This window comes from Takifugu flavidus, chromosome 13 (genome assembly GCF_003711565.1).
Source record: "Takifugu flavidus isolate HTHZ2018 chromosome 13, ASM371156v2, whole genome shotgun sequence".
NCBI lineage: Eukaryota > Metazoa > Chordata > Actinopteri > Tetraodontiformes > Tetraodontidae > Takifugu > Takifugu flavidus.
In genome coordinates, this window is record NC_079532.1 from 8,263,973 (window position 1) to 8,282,500 (window position 18,528).

At 45.2% G+C, this 18,528-nt stretch overlaps 4 protein-coding genes across 12 annotated transcripts in view; 1 reads left to right on the forward strand and 3 right to left on the reverse strand.

Annotated features, from left to right (window-relative positions):
- Positions 1 to 2: 2 nt before the first annotated feature.
- cracr2b (calcium release activated channel regulator 2B) lies at positions 3 to 7,362 on the reverse strand. 4 transcript variants are annotated; one of them, XM_057051427.1, is made up of 18 exons: positions 6,916 to 7,362; positions 5,442 to 5,720; positions 5,251 to 5,362; positions 5,025 to 5,172; positions 4,252 to 4,398; positions 4,073 to 4,163; positions 3,892 to 3,984; positions 3,634 to 3,821; positions 3,059 to 3,130; positions 2,897 to 2,951; positions 2,270 to 2,343; positions 2,098 to 2,191; positions 1,862 to 2,018; positions 1,710 to 1,785; positions 1,485 to 1,599; positions 1,106 to 1,207; positions 954 to 1,030; positions 3 to 264 (listed from the first exon to the last, which is right to left on the reverse strand). In XM_057051427.1, the coding sequence occupies exons 2-18, from the start codon at positions 5,691 to 5,693 to the stop codon at positions 180 to 182; spliced, it is 1,938 nt and encodes a 645-aa protein (XP_056907407.1). In that variant the 5' UTR covers positions 5,694 to 5,720; positions 6,916 to 7,362; the 3' UTR covers positions 3 to 179. The 4 variants fall into 4 exon arrangements, 2 of the variants coding, with proteins under 2 accessions (XP_056907407.1, XP_056907406.1); XM_057051426.1 differs by having other exon boundaries at positions 1,710 to 1,791; positions 6,916 to 7,360; XR_008953243.1 differs by having other exon boundaries at positions 182 to 264; positions 1,690 to 1,785; positions 6,916 to 7,357.
- On the forward strand, positions 7,238 to 8,895 carry tmem138 (transmembrane protein 138). Its single transcript, XM_057051466.1, has 5 exons — positions 7,238 to 7,366; positions 7,739 to 7,910; positions 8,048 to 8,219; positions 8,425 to 8,500; positions 8,589 to 8,895. The coding sequence occupies exons 2-5, from the start codon at positions 7,783 to 7,785 to the stop codon at positions 8,699 to 8,701; spliced, it is 489 nt and encodes a 162-aa protein (XP_056907446.1). The 5' UTR covers positions 7,238 to 7,366; positions 7,739 to 7,782; the 3' UTR covers positions 8,702 to 8,895.
- A 295-nt stretch (positions 8,896 to 9,190) lies between these two features.
- On the reverse strand, positions 9,191 to 10,693 carry tmem258 (transmembrane protein 258). The gene is made up of 4 exons (XM_057051467.1): positions 10,555 to 10,693; positions 10,161 to 10,270; positions 9,410 to 9,538; positions 9,191 to 9,326 (listed from the first exon to the last, which is right to left on the reverse strand). Exons 1-3 carry the CDS (start codon positions 10,555 to 10,557, stop codon positions 9,412 to 9,414), a joined length of 240 nt encoding a protein of 79 aa, XP_056907447.1. The 5' UTR covers positions 10,558 to 10,693; the 3' UTR covers positions 9,191 to 9,326; positions 9,410 to 9,411.
- A 259-nt stretch (positions 10,694 to 10,952) lies between these two features.
- The window catches only part of myrf (myelin regulatory factor), a 16,298-nt gene continuing 8,722 nt past the window's right edge, over positions 10,953 to 18,528 (reverse strand). For 4 of the 6 annotated variants that reach the window (XM_057051415.1, XM_057051410.1, XM_057051414.1 and 1 more), the window contains exons 7-27: positions 18,285 to 18,399; positions 17,348 to 17,543; positions 17,193 to 17,269; positions 16,679 to 16,789; positions 16,489 to 16,594; positions 15,911 to 16,111; positions 15,651 to 15,759; positions 15,369 to 15,478; positions 15,124 to 15,284; positions 14,974 to 15,046; positions 14,813 to 14,895; positions 14,645 to 14,713; positions 14,477 to 14,560; positions 14,318 to 14,379; positions 14,107 to 14,181; positions 13,808 to 14,035; positions 13,652 to 13,733; positions 13,473 to 13,535; positions 13,048 to 13,153; positions 12,902 to 12,976; positions 10,953 to 12,803 (exon numbers count right to left, since the gene is read on the reverse strand). In XM_057051415.1, coding sequence (XP_056907395.1) covers positions 12,723 to 12,803; positions 12,902 to 12,976; positions 13,048 to 13,153; positions 13,473 to 13,535; positions 13,652 to 13,733; positions 13,808 to 14,035; positions 14,107 to 14,181; positions 14,318 to 14,379; positions 14,477 to 14,560; positions 14,645 to 14,713; positions 14,813 to 14,895; positions 14,974 to 15,046; positions 15,124 to 15,284; positions 15,369 to 15,478; positions 15,651 to 15,759; positions 15,911 to 16,111; positions 16,489 to 16,594; positions 16,679 to 16,789; positions 17,193 to 17,269; positions 17,348 to 17,543; positions 18,285 to 18,399 — 2,267 coding nt within the window. In that variant the 3' untranslated portion in view covers positions 10,953 to 12,722. The remainder of the gene's footprint in view (positions 12,804 to 12,901; positions 12,977 to 13,047; positions 13,154 to 13,472; positions 13,536 to 13,651; positions 13,734 to 13,807; positions 14,036 to 14,106; positions 14,182 to 14,317; positions 14,380 to 14,476; positions 14,561 to 14,644; positions 14,714 to 14,812; positions 14,896 to 14,973; positions 15,047 to 15,123; positions 15,285 to 15,368; positions 15,479 to 15,650; positions 15,760 to 15,910; positions 16,112 to 16,488; positions 16,595 to 16,678; positions 16,790 to 17,192; positions 17,270 to 17,347; positions 17,544 to 18,284; positions 18,400 to 18,528) is intronic. The other 2 variants (XM_057051413.1, XM_057051412.1) reach the window with 1 other exon arrangement.

Sequence of the window (18,528 nt, forward strand, 5' to 3'; positions counted from 1 at the left end):
GATTCTGACAGCAGAGTATTCCTCAGAATACAGTTTATTGATCATTTGTAACGGTACATGAAAAGAAAACATACACGTGGAACTAAAATGGCAGTTTGCTGGGTGAACTGTGACCCAACCGCACCAAACAACCCCTGGTGCCCTTCATCATCGTCGTCGTCGTCATCATCACCTCCTCTTCATACGCAGCAGCTCTTTTTGTCAGTGTCCGTCGTCAGTGAAAGGACAGCTTCACACTGTCGGTCGTGCCGAGTCACTAATGTGCTGAGATGGAGAGGAAAACACGAAATTTAAAAAAAATGTAAATAAAAAGGGCTCATGTTGCTGGTTGGTCTCTTGCAAACCGTGGATATAACAGGGACTGAAATCTAAAATAATGAGATACTGACTGTTTTAAGTTGCTCTGCCTTTAGAAACGATTTCCATTATTACTGGATAGTAAAACATTTGAAGCTTTAGTTTGTGGTGGAATCAAGTGAGGATAAGAGGTGAATAGCTGCTCTCAACCTCTTTATGTGTCTGAGGACTTACGGTGGCTGTTGCCAACCAAAATAGAGTAGTTCCAGTCCTGAGCTTCACTGTTGTTGATGGAATTAAAATCTAGCACTGACAATTTAGACTCTTACATTAAGGGCGGTGATAGCTCAGCCTGTTGGGGGCTGGGCTGAGAAGCAGAGGGGTTCGAGCCCCAGTGAAGGCAAAACATGGAAGGTGTAGGAAGGTGAATATAAATATCTTACCACTAAATGCATCTCAGCTTATACAATCTGTATAATTCACCTTGAAAAGAACTACAAAAACGGTACAATCTGAAGCTTATTTGCTGCAGTTTTATACAGTAGCCAGAAGGTGAGAACAGCAGGAATTACAAAATAAAAGCATTTCCTTCCTAAATTTCAATACACTGCTGTTGCGTCGCATGTGATTGGCACCAGCAATCAAAAGGGTCATACCTGGCGAGCTCTGTCATGACCTCCTCAATGTTGCAGCCATTTCTGGCACTGCACTCATAAAACAACGCCTGGTGTTGCTGCATAAACCACAGAGTTCAGAGCTGTTTGTAAATCACTGCCGAGCGCAATTTGATTATTCAAATGTGCTGCACCTTTGCAAGCCCCTGCCCCTCTGACGCCGCCACCTGTCTTCGGTCTGCCCTGTCCAGTTTATTAGCCAGCAGCACCAGTACCGCTCCATCACATGCCTTCTCCTGGGAGAGAAGGTTACAAAACCCCAGTGATGAAGAGAAGTGGTCAGCATAAATCTACCTATTTCATGACAAAGGTCATTGAGAGAACTTCTGACTTTCATTCCACCAGCATTTGTTTACCAAAGTAACCTGGTATTAGTGAAAGTGAAAGTACTGAATATGGGTTTTGGGCATTTTACAACACTGTATTTAGCTGCTGGTTTATTCAAATGGAGACAAACTGTTTTGCATGTTTTGCTTTCCATCCAAAACGTCCACCTGGTCTTTGCCCGCTCACCTTCACAGAGTGCATCCACCCTCTGACGGCGGCGAAGGAGGCGGACTGAGTTAGGTCGTACATGGCGAGGATGCCGTCCGCTTTACGGTAGTACTGCTCGGTGATGCTGCAGAACCTGAAGACACGGAGCATTGTGGAGTGTTTGCTAAGAATACACAGCAAACATAAAAGGCTAAAAACACGGAGTTAAAAAACATAAATGCACCCTTGTGAGAGTGGCCTGACCTCTCCTGGCCTGCTGTGTCCCAAAGCTGCAGAGTGACGGTGGCGGAGCCCACGGTTAAGGTCTTCATCTGGAAGTCTATCCCTGCCGGGTTGCACACGTTTATGCGTCTCTGTCGCGTCGGTAACGGAGTCAGAGTGGAAGCAAAGCTCACCGACTGTGGCACTCAGCTTCCTCCGCAGCTCTCCTGTGCAGGAGCGGTGGATGAAGGAGGTTTTACCCACTCCCGAGTTTCCCAGGAAAACCACTTTGAACACTCGCTGAGGCCCCGTCTGAGGGCTCGTCTGAGGGCTCGTCTGAGGGCTCGTTTTCTGCAGGTCGGACAAGAACGTGCAGTTCATCACTTCTGAAGCTCCCGCCGGTCGTCCTGGGGTTGTAAACGCTCCCCACCTGAGTTTGCACCTGTTCGGTTTGGTCACAGCCGACTCTACCCGACAGATTTGGCTCCTTAGTTTGCTCCAACTCCTCAGATGAGCTCAGCTGTCTTCAGAAACAAAGAGCACACAAATCAGCCGTGTCATCGCACAAACCGCACCACATGGCTGCAGTGGGGGACACAAACCTTTGCAGTGGCTTTTCTTGGGGCATGTAGCTACCTATGACTGACCCCTGCTTCTGCAAAGTCACTTTTGGAGTCTAAAAGTGTTCATGTAGAAAGTGAGGCAAAAGGAATTAGACATTAGGTTTTAAAAGTTACACACGGACGAAAAATGGCACAAACTTTCTCCGATGTTTTTCCAAAAAGAAGCGACATGTAGAGTCTCCTTTAAGAATTGTGACAAAGGGCTTTATTTGAGGTAGATGATGGACCCACTTCAGATGGCATTTGCAAAAATAGTACTATGGACAGTACAGTGTCATTGATAAACATAAAACACTCTTTGGGGTTTACAGGATTCAATAATGTACAAAATCAAGTGCTTAATTTCACTGACCATGTCTTCAGCAGAGAACATTGTTCATGTTAAAAAGAGAAGCAAGAAAAACCTTCACACACCATCGATAACATTGACAAAAGATCAGTGTAGAACCAAACATCGACATGTGCCCACACAATCACTGTCCAGGGCTGGGATCTGAAGGACTCGCTTCAGGTTGGGTAAATCTTCGGCGTCCAGGGGGAACAAAGGTCTTCACTGAGGTAGTAATTTATTGGAAGATGAGGAAGGACAGAGTGATTGTGACTAACCCTCTTCTGTGACTCTTGGGCATCTTTCTCATCCCGCAGCCTCCTGTTCATATCCCTGATGCAGAAAAAAAGAGAAAAAGGGAAATCAGGATTGGCCAAAATCCCCAGGATTCACCGGCTGTGTCCAACACAGAGGTGGGAACTGATTCCAGCTGTGGTTACCGTAATAGCTCCAGCTGTCTTAACAAGCTTTCCTTCTCTTTCTGGATGTTCCGAGACACACGCATCACCTTCCTGCAGTGAAGCAAACAAAGATGGCTGAAAATCCACCTGCTCCTCCATCAGGATGAATGTGGCTGCGGCCTGGTTCTGAGCAGCAGATTCTCTACTTGGGTACCACAGAACTTGTCCCCGGTGCTGGACGGGCCTGTGGTTTGGAAATCTGCACCCAGCATTCCAGGTGGCATGGAGCAAGACGCTGAACCCAAACTGGCACCTGAAGTAAATTTAAACTTCCCTATTGCCGTAGGCAACATCAACCATCACGCCTGGGAGTAAAATTGACTTTGAGCTTGTTTAAACTTCATAACTGTGCACCACTGGGGATGGTGTATTTGCTTAATGTGTTTTCTTTATCTCTCTTTTAGCATCCTTTTATAGACAACCCAAAAAAAAGCAAACATGCTAATGAGCGGCTCTTCAAACCTGTCTGACGTGTGTGTATAAGGCAAGCTCGCCGTCTTACTCAAACACAACGCCACACGACTGCTCGCCTGTTTTCTGTCTTTGCTTCTCACCTCTGTCTGTCCATTTGCTCCTGGTCGGCGCTGTGCTGCAGCGTGCCGAGCTGAGCCAGAGCAGCCTGCAGCTGCTCTTTGCTGTGCTCCACCTGCTCCTGCAGCTGCACGTTGAGGCTGCGGAGCTGCACGTTGTGTGCCTTGATGTTTGCCTGTTCCGCGCTCAGCTGCTGGATTCTGGACTCCAGCTTAGGAACGGGAAAGCACGGTTACTCATTAAACTTTAAAAATACAACGCAGCAGTATTCGGACGCCTACCTCTTTCTGTTTGCTCAGGGTGTTCTCCAAATCTTGATCCCGGATCCTCAGCACCTCCTCAAGTTCCCCTCTCTGTTTTTGTCTGATGCTTTCCTTCAATTCAAAATGAATTGTTCAAACGCTGTAAAGATCATCGTTTTTGTTCACGCCCCAAAACCATAAAATCAACACACGTCCGTACCTGAGCCGAGCGTTTCTCTCTCTCCTCTCGAATTTGGCTTTCCATATCTTCATATATGGACCGAACCATCTGGTCGTGTTCACTTTCCCTTCTGCAACAGAACACAGAAAACAGAGGAGTAACTATGGCAGAACTCGGCTTTGTCATTACATGGTTGCACAGCCTGGAGGGAGAAGGACCTTCGTAATGCTTGTTCCAGGCTGTCCCTCTCTCGGATGCAGTCCTGTAACTGGGACACCGCATGGATCAGGATGCCTTCCAGAACACTGAGCAGCTCTGGTCTGTCTTTCTGGAGCTCGTACCACAGAGAAAAGAACTCCCGCTGACTGGAAACAGGCATAGGTGCACACATGCACATGTAAACACACACACACACACACACACACACACACACACACACACACAAATACAAACGCAGTTGAGTTTTAAAATGGGATGGATGGTGTAATTGTAACTGAATTAATTCCATTTTTTTAAGATACATTCTTAGTTTACTCTTGTACAAGGTGAGCGTGTGCCAAGAGGATAAAGTTGTAGCAGTTCAATTATAAGTTGCCACGGCCACCCAAACATCCCTTAACCACCAGTTATGCCTGATCCATGTTACTGGGGTTGGAGCCAGATACCAGTCCAGAGGAAGGAACACAGCCTAGCCAGGTCATAGTCCATCCCAGGGAACTTCTTGGGGCTAATTATGATTAGATATTTCCCATAAATTTACTAAATGTGTTCCTTTCTGCTTCACTGAATATGTTGGTGCAACTGTTGATACAAATACAAATCAAATCAAATGAGAGGACAACTTCCATCTTTTATAACAGTGAAGTGTGCCAGTGGATAAAATATTTCCCAGGGTCTAACTGCCTTTATTTGTTTAGGTAGGTGCAATAAGCCGGTATCTGTGCATAGATTACTCTACATTTGCTAGACAAAATTCGAACAGTGACCTTACTCTTTGAAGTGTTTGTCCCCTCCCAGTTCCGTCAAGACATTTACAGCTCTAACCACAGTGGGGTCCTCGGACAGGTCCAGCCCATTGACCTCCTCCTCTGGTTGGTTTTGACTCAGATCAGCGGTGTCCTCCAGTCCCACCAGCTCACCTGCAGCACAGACTCACATGTCAGAAAGAGCAGCACCTTCCACCTGCTAACTAAACTAAAACCTGAAACTGTGCTCACCAAGCCCCGTGTTGAATTCAACGGGCGTCAGAAATCCGTTGCTCCGGCGGTCCAGACTCTCAAAAACCTCCTCCAGCTGTTCGGGGGAAAGTGGCAACTCGCCCTGTAGCCTCTGACCACAGACGGAGAGACGGTTCAAAGCTATATCAATGCTAATGCTGATGCTTAATTCAGCCGCACCGGCCGCTCACCTGCATATCTCGCTTCGTGATGAAGCCCTTGCTCTCTTTGTCACAAAGCACAAACAGCTCTTTGGCCTTGCCCATGACCTCAGCTTGTGGGCTCGACGCCGCCTCTTTAGATCTGGGTGAAGCCAGAGGGCTGCGCGCCCGGCCTGGCATGGGGCTGCCATGAGGGATGCTCCGCAGCCTGGGGCTCACAGGTACGGCCTCACCGCTGCCTTGACCCACCAGCACTTCCCCGTCGTTAAGCCACTTGGACATTGCTGCACAGGGAGGAGAGCTGGTGCCCTTTAGAAAGGAAACTTCCATTTCAGTAACATATTTAGAGACTGCAGAATCGATCGCACGCTTTGTCCCGAGTGATGCTGTGAAATGACTAAACTACAGGTATTTGGAGCAAGCGAAGCTGTGAGTGTGCACGCTATCTACAGCTGCTGCGATCCAGTTGTTAAACATTGAGTGAGATTACATAACAGCTTCCTGAAGGCCCTCTGATGGAATTATAATAAACCCTTTTCACTTGGTGCCGCACATCCACGTCACTGTTTACTTGGGTGTAAACTGAAATAAAGTTGTCTGTGCAAGCACGTTGGATCACTGTTGACCAGGATGTGCAGTGGATACGGAACCGGATCGTGTGTCATGTGGGACAATTCACTGTATGCTCTTGGAGGAGGGATGTAAAGGAGAGGTAACTCAATACATAAAGCTAGAAATACTGTGAAAAACAGTGATTCCAAATATGAGCTATAGATGCCAACCAGGGATGGTGCTGACTGGTGTTTTGTGATGTTTCAAAATCAATTCAGGAAAGGGACGTTTTAAAGTCATTAGATGACGTTTGCGAGCTGCATTACACCAAAATGAAATATTGCCTCTCCATATCTCTCCAGTCATGATGTCACAACAGGCATAAAACCAATAAATTATAGACTGATAATAGTTGAAGATGTGAACCCCTTGACCTATATATGCTGATATCAATTTGGCACAAGCTGTGTGCAAACATTTAAAGTTTAGAACTGTCAAACCTGTCTTTAAAAGGTCAAACAACCAGCTGTGCGGTGCATTAGTGGTTTACATCAGTAACCCGCGATACGATCGGGACACCTGAAAAACTCCCTCGATACATCAATCATACCTCGGGTCATCATAACCGACAGGACTACACGCGTTAAAAAGCACAACTGCTTGAAAACAACGTGACAACACTGCGGGTTTAGTGGTAACAGATCACTAGGTTTGAGACTTTCCACCAAAAATTAACAGGAACGCAGCGCAACTTGCAACCAACCTGATTCAAAAGTTAAGAAAAGGTGGACAGTTGTTGGACCGCGATGGAACAGTAAAAACCACCTAAAGGTAAATTATTGTCACATTTCGGGACAACACTTGCGGTTGCCGGCTGTCAAATGTGGAATATAAACCGAAAATTAGAGTTTAGTGATCGTTCCCAGAACTGAAGAAACTTGTGTTCACTCACCTCCGGCGCGCGACACACAGGTGATCACAAGCGCAGGTCACGTCACAGTAACAGTAACAGAAGCGCGAGCTTTTGCCTCTGGGTGGCGTCGGAATCGCGTGCCGTGGAACATTACCGTCATGCTTGTTGCAGACTAACAACCAGAATTTATTTATTCTTCTCAGTACCGCAAAACAGCCTTTTCCTGCAAACCATAGGTCAAATAAGAGTCAATATACAACTATGATGTAAGAAAAACAATCGTGATTATATATATGATCGCTAGTGTTGTTTCATTAGATATTTGTTGGGCCTATATCTCTACCATTACGGTAAAGTGGACGTTACCATGGAAATCTGTGCTGCCGCTGAAAAGCAGCAATGGACGGTGGAAGCTGGTAGCATGGCCGAACAAACTTACGCGTTTTAGCCTCCATTCTTGGGTTTTCGTTCTTATTTTTGTGCTTTTCAAGTAAGTATAAACAGGCTAATTAGCATTTGCGTGGCCTTTGTTTGTCAGTACATGCGTAGCTGGCGTCAACTCTTAGTTGCTACAAGTAAAAAAAGAACAAAATAATCTCAAAGAAGAGGTAAAACAAATCAGTGGCAACTGTATCACAAGTGTGCGGGATTATCCTCAGACTTTACAATAGAACGCTTGATCAGTCCAAGGAGAGATTAGAAAGAGATGCAGGGTAGCGTGATGTTTGTGTTTCCGTGTGTAAAATTACCGCGTAATCCAAGACTGCATAACGGAGCATTGATGACTAGTTATCTCCTCCTATGATGTGCATGATTTTCTTCTACTGTCCACGTTTAACCTGTCGGAACTCTCTTAACGTAGATGGACGGTAAAGGGATCAGGGTTTGTAAAACCAGTCCCTGAAGATGCTTCAGACCGGTAACTATTCCCTGGTGCTCCTGATCCAGCTGACGCTGCTGGCCTTTGACCTCTTTGTCAACTCCTTCAGTGAACTCCTGAGAGAAGAGCCCGTCATCCAACTAGTGCTGTTCATGTAAGAGCACCTTTTTCTCTAGTGCTTCAGCTGTAATTACATCAGAAAACGCATATAACGCGTATCTTTCTCGGCATTGGTGTTGCAAGCCCCGTTCCGAGTGGATGGCTAACATAAAACTGACTTTGTGCTTCCAGCATCCAGGATTTAGCCATCTTATTCAACGCGATCATCATTCTACTGATGATGTTCAACACCTACATCTTCCAGGTCGGCCTTGTGTTCCTGCTGCTGGAGAGGTTCAGGGCTCTGCTCATGGCTTCAGCCGTTTACCTGACCCTCAGCATCTGTTTCCACTGCTGGGTGCTGGTAGGCAACGTCACGGGCACCTTTATGCCAACTCAGCGCAAATAGAACCCGGTTTTATTTTGTTAACACCCGATCAGAGCTCTTGTATGTCCCGACCTGCTTGGCAGTGCGTTTTATTTGGAGTCTGCGTAATAGTGTGTAGCTCAGTTAAATACTGACCACATCCATTCCAAACGCAGTTTTGATCCCGTCTTTTCTCTTTTAGAACCTCCGATGGCTCGATTCAAACCGTTTTGTTTGGACAGATGGCCTCCTGTCCCTTTTTGTTTTCCAGAGAACAGGTAATTGGTGGACATCTCCAAGGCTACATTTGACATTAGTCCAGCTGCAATCCTTACTGTTTAATATCTGTGGCTTCTTTGTTTCCAGCGGCAGTGCTGTATTACTATTTATACAAGCGCACAGCTTTATATATGGGAGACCCCAGGCTATACGAGGACTCCAGGTGGTTGCGCGACGCCTTCACCAGGACTCGCCAGTGAGATGGGCTGCGAAGAAAGGCCACTAGTTTGATCAACGTTACTGCTGCTGGGATTACAGCAAAGAAGATTATTTCTTTTATCTGTTGTTTTCTTTTTTTACTTTATATGCTGTTTACATTGTTGTAATTCATGAAGCCAATTTCAACTAAAAATTCAGTGGTTACCACTTTTCTTATTGAATAACCTGACTCTAATCCACGTGTAATCCTTTATTACCGAGCATCTAGGCATTATCTCGGACATTAGGCGAAGCCGACTGCTCTATTTTTACCATGCAGATTAATCGGGGATTGTGGTTTTAGGTGTCACTCATAAAAAAAACACCCAAAAAAGACAGACCATGAATAGACCACAGCCCCTAAATATCTGTCTAATCTCAAACCCCTGACTGGCTGAGATGCAGTTAACTTTTAGTCTCTTGTTAAAACCGTAATAAACATTTAATAAACAGCCACTGAAAATCTCAGGTTAACAAACAGACAACAGAAGTTGTATAAATCTTCTTTACTTGAAAAGACAACCAGAGTCCATATGATCCCATAATGTCAGTGCAGTCCAATCTCAACCAGCCTGTGCCGTCTGATGTTCTTGGTTCCAACAGAATAACTCCTTTCAACAGCCAAAACTATCCAAAAAAGGGGAAAATGTGGTTAACAAGTGCCAAAGTTTAAGTGCTGAAAAGAGCTAATGACAAGTTTTTAAACGTACCTTCATACATAGATGCCAACCCAAAGTAAGAGGAACAGCACACCAAATCCCATGAAAAGCGAAGCCACGAGGGAGATCAGGAGCTCTTTGTACACATCTCTAGTGTACTTTGTTGATGTCACCTCATAGCTGATGACGAGTTAAGGGTTGGCAAATATGAACAGAATCAACAGCGGGTTAGTGCCTTCGGCAACACTCCAGCAGTGTTGGGAATTTCTTGCTGTGGTTTTAGAATTTCAGCCATTGGAGTAACCAAACAGTGTTGGGAAAACATATTTGTCCTCATCGGTTTCTTTTGATTTTGCTTGTTTGTCATATTTGAATGGTCAATATGTTTTATAACAGTCCTGCGCATTATTCACACTTAATTCGTATTTACTTGGCAAATATTTTTCCAATGATGTACTGGGCTCTTTTTAAAAACCACTATCAGAAAGAGGAAAGTTAAGGTCAGAGATAAAACACCACAATATCTAAAATGTGGATCTCCATCAGGAATCCGCAGATCTTCAATAATCTGCTGCAAACAACGACACCCGATAAAAACAGCATCTATGAAAGTTAAACGTTTAATAAGACTCACATCAGCCGCTATATATTTTACCTACTTTGGAGTTTGCAGCAGCACAATATCCTGGCAAATCATTACCATCTTCCAGCTCCACTGGGCGCTGCAGTGATGTAATTTCATATGAACAACGCGGTTCAAACCACAAAAAGAAGGTTGTGTCGAACAAGTAGGGAAGGATACACAAAAAACCAGGCGGTGAAGAACATGCCGATGGCCAGCAGGACGACAGTCAGGTGGGGGAACACAGCCGGGTTCACCGGGCTGGTATATCTCGTCATTGCCTCGAGCTCCTGCAGTCGAAGCAAAGACAAATCGGGGATAAACTTAAGTCAGTTAAGTGATTCATTCCCAAGACCGAGTCTTTGCCTGATTGTGTCCCCAGAAAGTCCAAATCAATCTGTGGATTTGACATGAGAGGCTAATGTTCTGTGCTAGCCCATGTCTAGCGAATGAATATATTCAAAAAATGATGCACATGCAGAGAAAGAAAACCTATCAATAACAGATTTGGATGACAAAATAGTATTGACTATTATAAACTCCAAGAATAAAAGATAAAACTGAATAATCTTACCATTCTATACTAATGCGAGTCTCCAGCTTCTTCTGTCCAAGACAAAAAGGCCACGTACTGATTTCCGGATCTAATTGTGACGTAACAGATCACGTGAGAGGAGATTTAGTTTGCGAAGCTTGACTTCTCAGGCTACATCTCCTCGTAAATTGTTTCAATGTCGCTTTTTGGAACCAGATTTGCCTTTTTACACTATGTTACTCAATTTATGTGAACATAATGTCTTATTTCGACATCAAGCATCTTTTAAAAATTGTGTTTTTCTGGGTATAAGTTGTCTGCTCGACAGTCTAAACTCAGGGCAAAACTTCCTCCGTATTAGTAGTGAATAGCACTCTGCTGACATCTAGTGGTACCAAATGTGAAATAGCTTTCTGCAACAATAAAAACAAATCAGGTTGACGAAAATTTAAAAACACATTTATTTTCCACATGCATTCATAGTATTACAACATATATTCTGCCAAATAGTTTTATAACGCACTAGTAAAGTAAAGATATTATGGTACTCACATAATTTGGGGGGTGAATACGCATGTGTGTGTTTTCACATAGTTGTCAATCATGTCTGGGTTGCACTTGCTAAAAGTTAATATATTATTGATAATGCATTCAAACAAAAATAAGAATTTCAAAAACAATGTAAAGAACAAGTTATATGACCACTGGTAGTTACAAAATTAAGCTATACAGGTACATGTAATTTTACTACCTAAAAAAAAAAGTCTGGTATAGTTAACAGAGCAAAAGCTAGACACATATATACAGTGCAAAAAAAAAGTGCTATAGTGGTTTCATTTATCGAAACTGTGGATATAAATGAAATGTACACTATATTTCAAAATCATACTTCATAATATTTTGTGTGATGGCTGTTTTTTCCACATCCAATATTGATTTTACACTTGGTACGCATATGTATGAACACATACACACACACACACACACACACACACACACACACACACACACACACACAGACATATGGACTGCTGATGTAGAAACATATGGCAAGATTAAAGGGAGGTTTTTTTAAAACAAGGAAAGATAATAGAAAATATAATGATGATATTAATTGTGCTATGGTTGAATGTATCCAAATGTTGAAAATCTAAATAATAAACAAGACCAGTGTAGTGAACACATTTTCATTTTTGGGCATAAATTATTGTGCCTTGGCTGCACGTGCGAGACATGAAAAGGGAATTTTCAAAGCAGGTGCTGCATGTTACCTACGCGATGAGCTACTTCATCGAAAACAATTGATAAGCCCTGATAAGATAAGCCTTATTTATTGCCTTACAGCATTTTTCCAGTTTGCAAATACAGTGTAAGCTCTTCCGAAATTCCCTGAAATACCACTTACTGTTTCCACAATGTGAAGTCACAAGTCAGTGTTTCAACATGTTCATTTCCAGTGATTTCCAGTCTCACTGCGCCTCATCCAGTGAATATGTGATTAGCACACGTCTTTTAATGCAATAATTAGAACTCATTCATAAAAACCCACACACGACATTAAGAGAAAACAGTGTAGTTGACGCAAACGTGTTTTGCTGTAAAGACCCAGGATCCGCCAGTGTGTGCACTTCTGAGGTATATTTCCAGTAAAAGTTAGACCATCCACGAGGCCGTCAGAAGATGCTGATGATCTTCTCCAGTGTATAAAACTACTGAAAAGTGTTTTTACAGGCTCGTGGAAAAGGATGACAGCTAATCGTTAGTGGTGTTAATTAGAATCCTCAATTTAAAAAAAGACTCCCACTATTCAGACCCAAACTTCTAACCTCTCCACCACAATTTAAGGTGGAATTTTAGGGGAAAATGTTTCAGATCTGTGACCAAAATATGTGGCCTGGAGATTTCAGTTTATGCACACTCAAACGATGAAATAATAATAATAAAAAAGGGGGGGTTATGTCTCAGGGGGGTTACAGTATCACATTTAACAGTCGTAATGTTGTTAAATTCAGTGTTCAAACATTTTCACAGACGCACGGCTAAAAAGTTTTCTAAATTCCAGTGATCACAGCTAAACGAGATGCCTTAATGGAAACACACGGAGAGATGGAAACAATATCATTTGGTAGGAATATCTCTAAAAAAAATGTACAATAATCCCATCAGAAAGACCACAGAGGGAAAATGTGGGGCTGCGACTCAACATCTCACAAACAGCTGCTCTCAATGAGGAAATGGTATTCTGAGAATGACGAGGAGTCTCCATCGCCGGCACAACTCACGTCGCTCTGTGAACAAAGAGAACATGAAGCCGAGGATTAATCAAGGCCAACTACACTGACAGGCTGCCCCATGGTTGCCATAGTGATGAGACAGGTGGACTCACTGATAAGGAGACACGGAAGTGATAAGTGATGTCTTGGAAAGACAATATGGGAATTGACCACAGGTGGTGAGTCCCCTTTGAGAAGACAAGAATTTTTTATTTTTGTAAAATTCCTTAAAATCTATGATGGATTAATGTTTACTTACCTGTGTTGCCGCACTCTGTCCCCCATGGAGGTCTGTTTCTGACCGGTTCGGGCACAGTCGCCCCCTGGTGGATCCACAGTGTCGTACCCACACGCTGGAGGCGGATCTGCAATTAGAGAAACAAAAAAACTTAAGATACTCTTGATTTGGCCAAATTTCATAAAACTACCTAAAAGTAAAGGTTTTGCATCCTTGTTTACAGTTTTATCTCCCTTAATTTTAAATAAAGGCGCAATATTGCGACAACCACGGGTTCATTTCTGGGCGTCAGCTGAACATAAAGAACGAGGTCACAACAACACCAACGTCAGTGAAATTATGGGATATGCAATTGTGATTCATCAACTGGAAGCATGCCATTCTCCACGGCAAACCCTAATCAGTTGAGGTTCTGCTAAAAGCCTCGCGCACGGCCGCATACTCACGTCAAGTGCAAAGTGATTTGTGATGTGGTGGAATTTTTGTTGCCACGGAGAGACACAGTGTAACTGGAGTTGACATGGAGAAACACAGCATCAGAGCCTGAACTCAGGAGGTAATGTGAGAAGAATAAAGCCTGACAATGAGGATGTTCTTAGTTCTCGGACAAACTAACAAAGTTTACCTGCAGCTGTCGGGTCTTGCACAACCTGCTGCGGAGATCTCTTGGTTGCTCTCCAGGATCTGTAGACTGGCCAACATGGGAGCTAAATGGTGCAGAATGCAGAATGAGGCAAACTTTCAAAGACGTGTTTTACAAGGTTGTTCACGCTGATTTGACCTTTGGGATGGAGGCTGCGTTGCCTACGAGACACGCTCTGACCCCCGGGCAGACGGTTGGCAGTTCCCGCCTCATCCAGGTCTGGAGGTACCGGCCTTTTGGACTTGGCAAAGGACAAGGGGGCGGACGTGTGACTCAGGCGGTTACGGCCACGGCCGTCTTTGTCCATCATTCTGGACTTGGCCTTCTTATTAATGGTGCTCGGCGTTGGAAAGAGGCTTCCTAAATCTTGAAAAGGATTATTAATTGACCGAAGGTGGATGAACGCTACGAAGATGCCTGGTGAGCTGGTTACGTACCCGGTGCAGACTGGTTGTTGCTCAGTGTCAGACCTGTTACTGATTGGTTGTTCACAGCAGGAGTTGAACAACAAGCTGAAGAATACGGGAGAGATGGAAGCACAATCAAAAAGCCCATTTTATATCGTCAACTATCCATTTTGTTTACTGCCATTTATTCCTGTCTTATTTATGCTATTCTAGGCCATAGAACTAAATGGCCTCCCTTCACCTGGTGTTGTAGAGGCTGGAGTGTATGGACTCTTCCGCGAGGATCCCAGAGCAGCTCTGGACCTACATCAGTCAGATGTTTCAATTAAAACCACGACAGCTTCTGGACAGTCACCAAGGCAAAAAGACTGAAAGAATAGAAAGGAAGGAAGGCAGGTACCACAGGCAGACAGGTGGACAGAAATGAACGGTGGCAGTGAAGACGGGCATCCAAGAGATGTGCAAAGCACAGGAGGGAAGAGAGCTACAGAAGGCAGGAACAGATTAAATGAGAAGAAAGGACATGAGAAATACATCTATTTCAGCACAAAGGTGACCGTCTCTTTACCCGTCCTTGTCTGTGACATCTCCTCGGTGGTGAAGGGTCAACACATAAAGGATGGACATGGAAATGACACTGTTGGGTTGACAAAGACATACAAACTCATCATCGCATGACCAGCACATGCAGATGCTTTCAGATTTTATGATCGAGGAGGAGTTTTTCCCAGCCAACCTGAAGGCCATGACGATGACCAGGGCCAGGATGGCTCCCTGCATGAACCGCTGGCTGATGCAGCCTTGATCTGGGACAGAATTCTGAAAAATAAAACAACACCCCAGTTACAAACATCAATAGTTACATTGTTTTTCAAATATACCATTATTGGTACAGACCTTACTACCAGGTCGCACCATCTTCTTCTTGAGTGGGCCACTTCCTGTTCTGCTGAAATAACTTCCTGATTGGCTGCATTGAGTGGAAAACGTAAGTATTTCTTCCTGTTGAACCTCGATGTGAAGATGGCGCTTGCTCGCTTCTCTCACCTGACGGTGCCTCCGCTCACGGTGCTCTTCATGCTGTCCAGGCGACGCAGCTTGGCCAGCTTGCGGCTCCATCGCTCCAGCTCGTCTATACGAGTCTCCAGGTTGTCCGTCAGCTTGCACAGCTCCTTCACCGCCCCCACGTTCTCCATGAAGATACGTTCCTTTAAGTAAAGCACCCAAAAACTCATCCAGTGCTTGGGTGGAAGAGGTAATGCCCTTGCAATGCGGAGCGCAACTTTCATCACCTTGTTAACGACGAGCAGGTTGGCGATGGTTTCTCCGTTGGCGCACACCACATCGCCGCCCTCTTTCACCGCCTCGGGCAAGATTTGCTGAACCTCCTGGGCGATAACTCCTGCAGGAGGACACAGCGTGAGCAAAAGCCTTCGTTTTCACGGCTGCTAAAATGAGGGAGACACAAATAAAATAGCCGAGCAGGAGCCGGATTGGATTTTGACACAATGCGAGCGGACAAAGACGTGGGGTGATGCAGCCACACGCTCAGCATGAACCTGTGAAATGGTTACCGGTCTCTGCAGTGTTCTCTATGCCCACGGTGGCAGCAAACTCAGGCTTGTACTGATAATGCACCAGCCTCATCTGAGAGATCCGTTTCAAATTGTCTGTGGTGTTGACCTACGCAGACACAATGAGAATGATGCATGAAGACAAGATGAGCCAACGTCTGGATCAAGCGTAACAGTGGTCCGTTGAACTGGGGGGGGTGCAGGTGGAAAGCACATGAGGCTCACAGGGACACACAGGGAAACACAAGCCTCATCCTGACCTCCTGGACGTTTTCCTTGGCCCTGATGTCAGAGGGGTGCACCAGCGAGCCCATGACCTTCAGGTTGCCATGGACCACCAGGGCCTCGTCCGGCCGGTCGGTGTTGACGCCGACCCGGCCGTGGTGGTACACCGAGTCTGGCAGCTGGCCGCGCTGCCACAGCACCTCATTGTCGCTTTCAAACTGGCCGGGGTTGGAGGCCTGGTGGAGACACACAAGCAGACGGCGCTTCTTATATTTCTGGATCCAGATCCTCAAGATTTCGACATCTTTGCTTCTTGGAGAAACGTCAAACGCGTCTCGTAAAAACAATCATTTTTTAAAAATGTGTTTTACACAACATCTGTCAGCCAAAAATGTAAAGCGTGTCACAATTTAAAGGTCCAGTGTGATGGATTCTAGAGCTTTGCTTCCTGTTTTTTCTGCTTTACAGAAATGAGCAGTCTGAAATTGAACTTAATTTTTTTTTTCATCTTCAATCATCTTTGCTGGGACTTTCTACCTAAAATCCAGCACACTGGGCCTCTAAAAGGTTCGTCATGTGAAAGACATATTATTGTTGTAGGAGGCAGACAGACATGGCCTGACGTTACCCTGACGATGATCCTCTCAGACGCATGCGCAGCCACAATGTAGCTCTGGCTGTGGGACTGGGCATGCAGCGCCACCACCAGCATGAAATACCTGCGAGCACACACGCCAACACACCAGGAGACGTCACCAAGGGAGCTGTGGCTCTTATTTGTGGTGTGAAGCTGCGTCTTTTACCTCTGATCAGGGTTGGGCTTGCCCTTCTTCCTCATGTTGTTTGCTGTGGTCTCGCTAAAATGGAGCCGCCCCACTGTGACCTTTGTGACCTGCTCTGGAGGCAGGGTGACCCTTGGAGCAGCAAAATCACAGATATGGCAGATAATAAATGATCGGTTCGGCTGTTCTTCGCCGCGCATCTGCTTCAGGTCAAGACCAAATGTTTGTCTCGATGGAATTTGAAAGTGTTTATCGGAGTTTTCAACTGTTTATCTCCACATAACAAGAATTGGGACACATCTTCTGGATCTTCACCACTCGGTGGTGCTTTGAATCATCATCCAGCGGCAGAGATTAAACTTTAACACCGAATGAAGGCGCCTTCTTCACCCCTCTGAGGCCTGTGCGGTTTGCTGATATGGAATTACTCTAAATATTGAAAGTTGTGGACGATGACGTTTATTAAGACATTTATTATTATGTGACAGCATAGTTAAAAACCAATAACGATCCTAAAGTGAGCGCCGATACTCACAGCACGGGCTTAAACGGTCTCTTGCTGCGGTCGGACTGTGACTGCTCCACACTGATGGACTGGTTTATAGCCTCCACCTGGTGGTGAAAGACATTCACAGTGAACACACGGACAGGTGGACGGCTCTCGTTTATGTCGACGCGTTCTTCGCCCACTTTTACTCCGTGGAGCTTCAGATAAAAGCAGTCGATCGGCTGCAGGCCTTCGCTGGTCTTGATGTACTTGGCATCTCCCAGCATGCCCACGTACACGGTGACCTGGAAGTGGTTCTTCTTCTGGCAGACAAAAGCGTCGTCGGCCAAGGAGAAGTTGAAGCCCTTGTCGGCATCGACGCGGTAGGTGGGCATCGGCCTTGTGAAGACAGGGCGAGTAAAAGATGGGAATAATGGGAATTAATGTGTTGTAAGGCAAGAGTCGGGATTTGGGCCTTTTAGGCACAAGCTATCGAGAGAGAGTAATGCAAAATATTCAATGTTTTAAATGTGGGGAGATAAAAAGGACTAACTCAGAGCCATTTTTAAATTTGATATAAATCATTTGAACATAAATAATCCTCATCACATCGGCTGATCGTCTTGCACCGGCTCCCAGTGGCGCCAGATGCGGCGCCATTAATTTACAGCCCTGAGCTCTTCTGGAAGCATTAATAAATCTTATTTTACATAAAAGAAAACCTTCTGTTCCGGCTAATTGTTGCGATGGCCAGCAAGGTCATTTTGAACATATCTGAAAGGTCTGAAAAGTTCACTTCAACCTTCCTCCCTAACTATAGTTCTTGTTAGTTTGGCCCTGCAAAAGTAAGTGCGCGCTGCCTTTTTTCCCACTCCTTCCCTCTTCCCCCCCCCCTCACTTTGTCTTTCCCAGCCGAAACCCTGCACTTATCCACTCCCCCGCACCACTCACCTCTGTGGAATTCCTAGACCTTTGCAACTGTGTTATTGCACTGCCTGTCCGGCTTTACGCTTTGCTGAATTATTTATTCAACCAATTATGATTTTTTTTCCCCCACTCCTGACTCTGTTTTCAGTTCTTTTCCCTCCCTACGCCGATGACCTCACGCCGCGCAGATGTGCCAGAATTAGATCCACCCACAGCTCTTTGCCGTTGGCGTCGTACAGCGGCGTCCACTTGCTCTGCTGGTGCGGCTGCCACTTGATGCACTGATAGTTTGGGTCCAGATAGGCGTTGTCGGCGTCCTGCATCAGCCCTGCGACAGCCAAACACCAGCAATCAAAGCGGGGCCTATCCAAATGTTGGAAGTATTTGAAGCTGTGCCGTTGTCTGCACAACCTTTAAGGGGCGGGTAAAAGCAGGCGAGCGTGAGGTAGAGGAGGCG

What these genes read in the sequence shown, in the direction of transcription:
- cracr2b (XM_057051426.1), bottom strand. Translation starts at nt 5,693, where the DNA reads ATGTCCAAGTGGCTTAACGACGGGGAAGTGCTGGTGGGTCAAGGCAGC. An exon ending in TGAATTCAACACGGGGCTTG is followed by an intron (nt 5,173 to 5,250) that starts GTGAGCACAGTT and finishes TCTGTGCTGCAG; the next exon opens with GTGAGCTGGTGGGACTGGAG. An exon ending in CTGGAACAAGCATTACGAAG is followed by an intron (nt 4,164 to 4,251) that starts GTCCTTCTCCCT and finishes GTTCTGTTGCAG; the next exon opens with AAGGGAAAGTGAACACGACC.
- tmem138 (XM_057051466.1), top strand. Translation starts at nt 7,783, where the DNA reads ATGCTTCAGACCGGTAACTATTCCCTGGTGCTCCTGATCCAGCTGACG. An exon ending in GTTTCCACTGCTGGGTGCTG is followed by an intron (nt 8,220 to 8,424) that starts GTAGGCAACGTC and finishes TTTCTCTTTTAG; the next exon opens with AACCTCCGATGGCTCGATTC. An exon ending in TTTTGTTTTCCAGAGAACAG is followed by an intron (nt 8,501 to 8,588) that starts GTAATTGGTGGA and finishes CTTTGTTTCCAG; the next exon opens with CGGCAGTGCTGTATTACTAT.
- tmem258 (XM_057051467.1), bottom strand. An exon ending in TTCACCGCCTGGTTTTTTGT is followed by an intron (nt 9,539 to 10,160) that starts GTATCCTTCCCT and finishes ACTCGTCATCAG; the next exon opens with CTATGAGGTGACATCAACAA.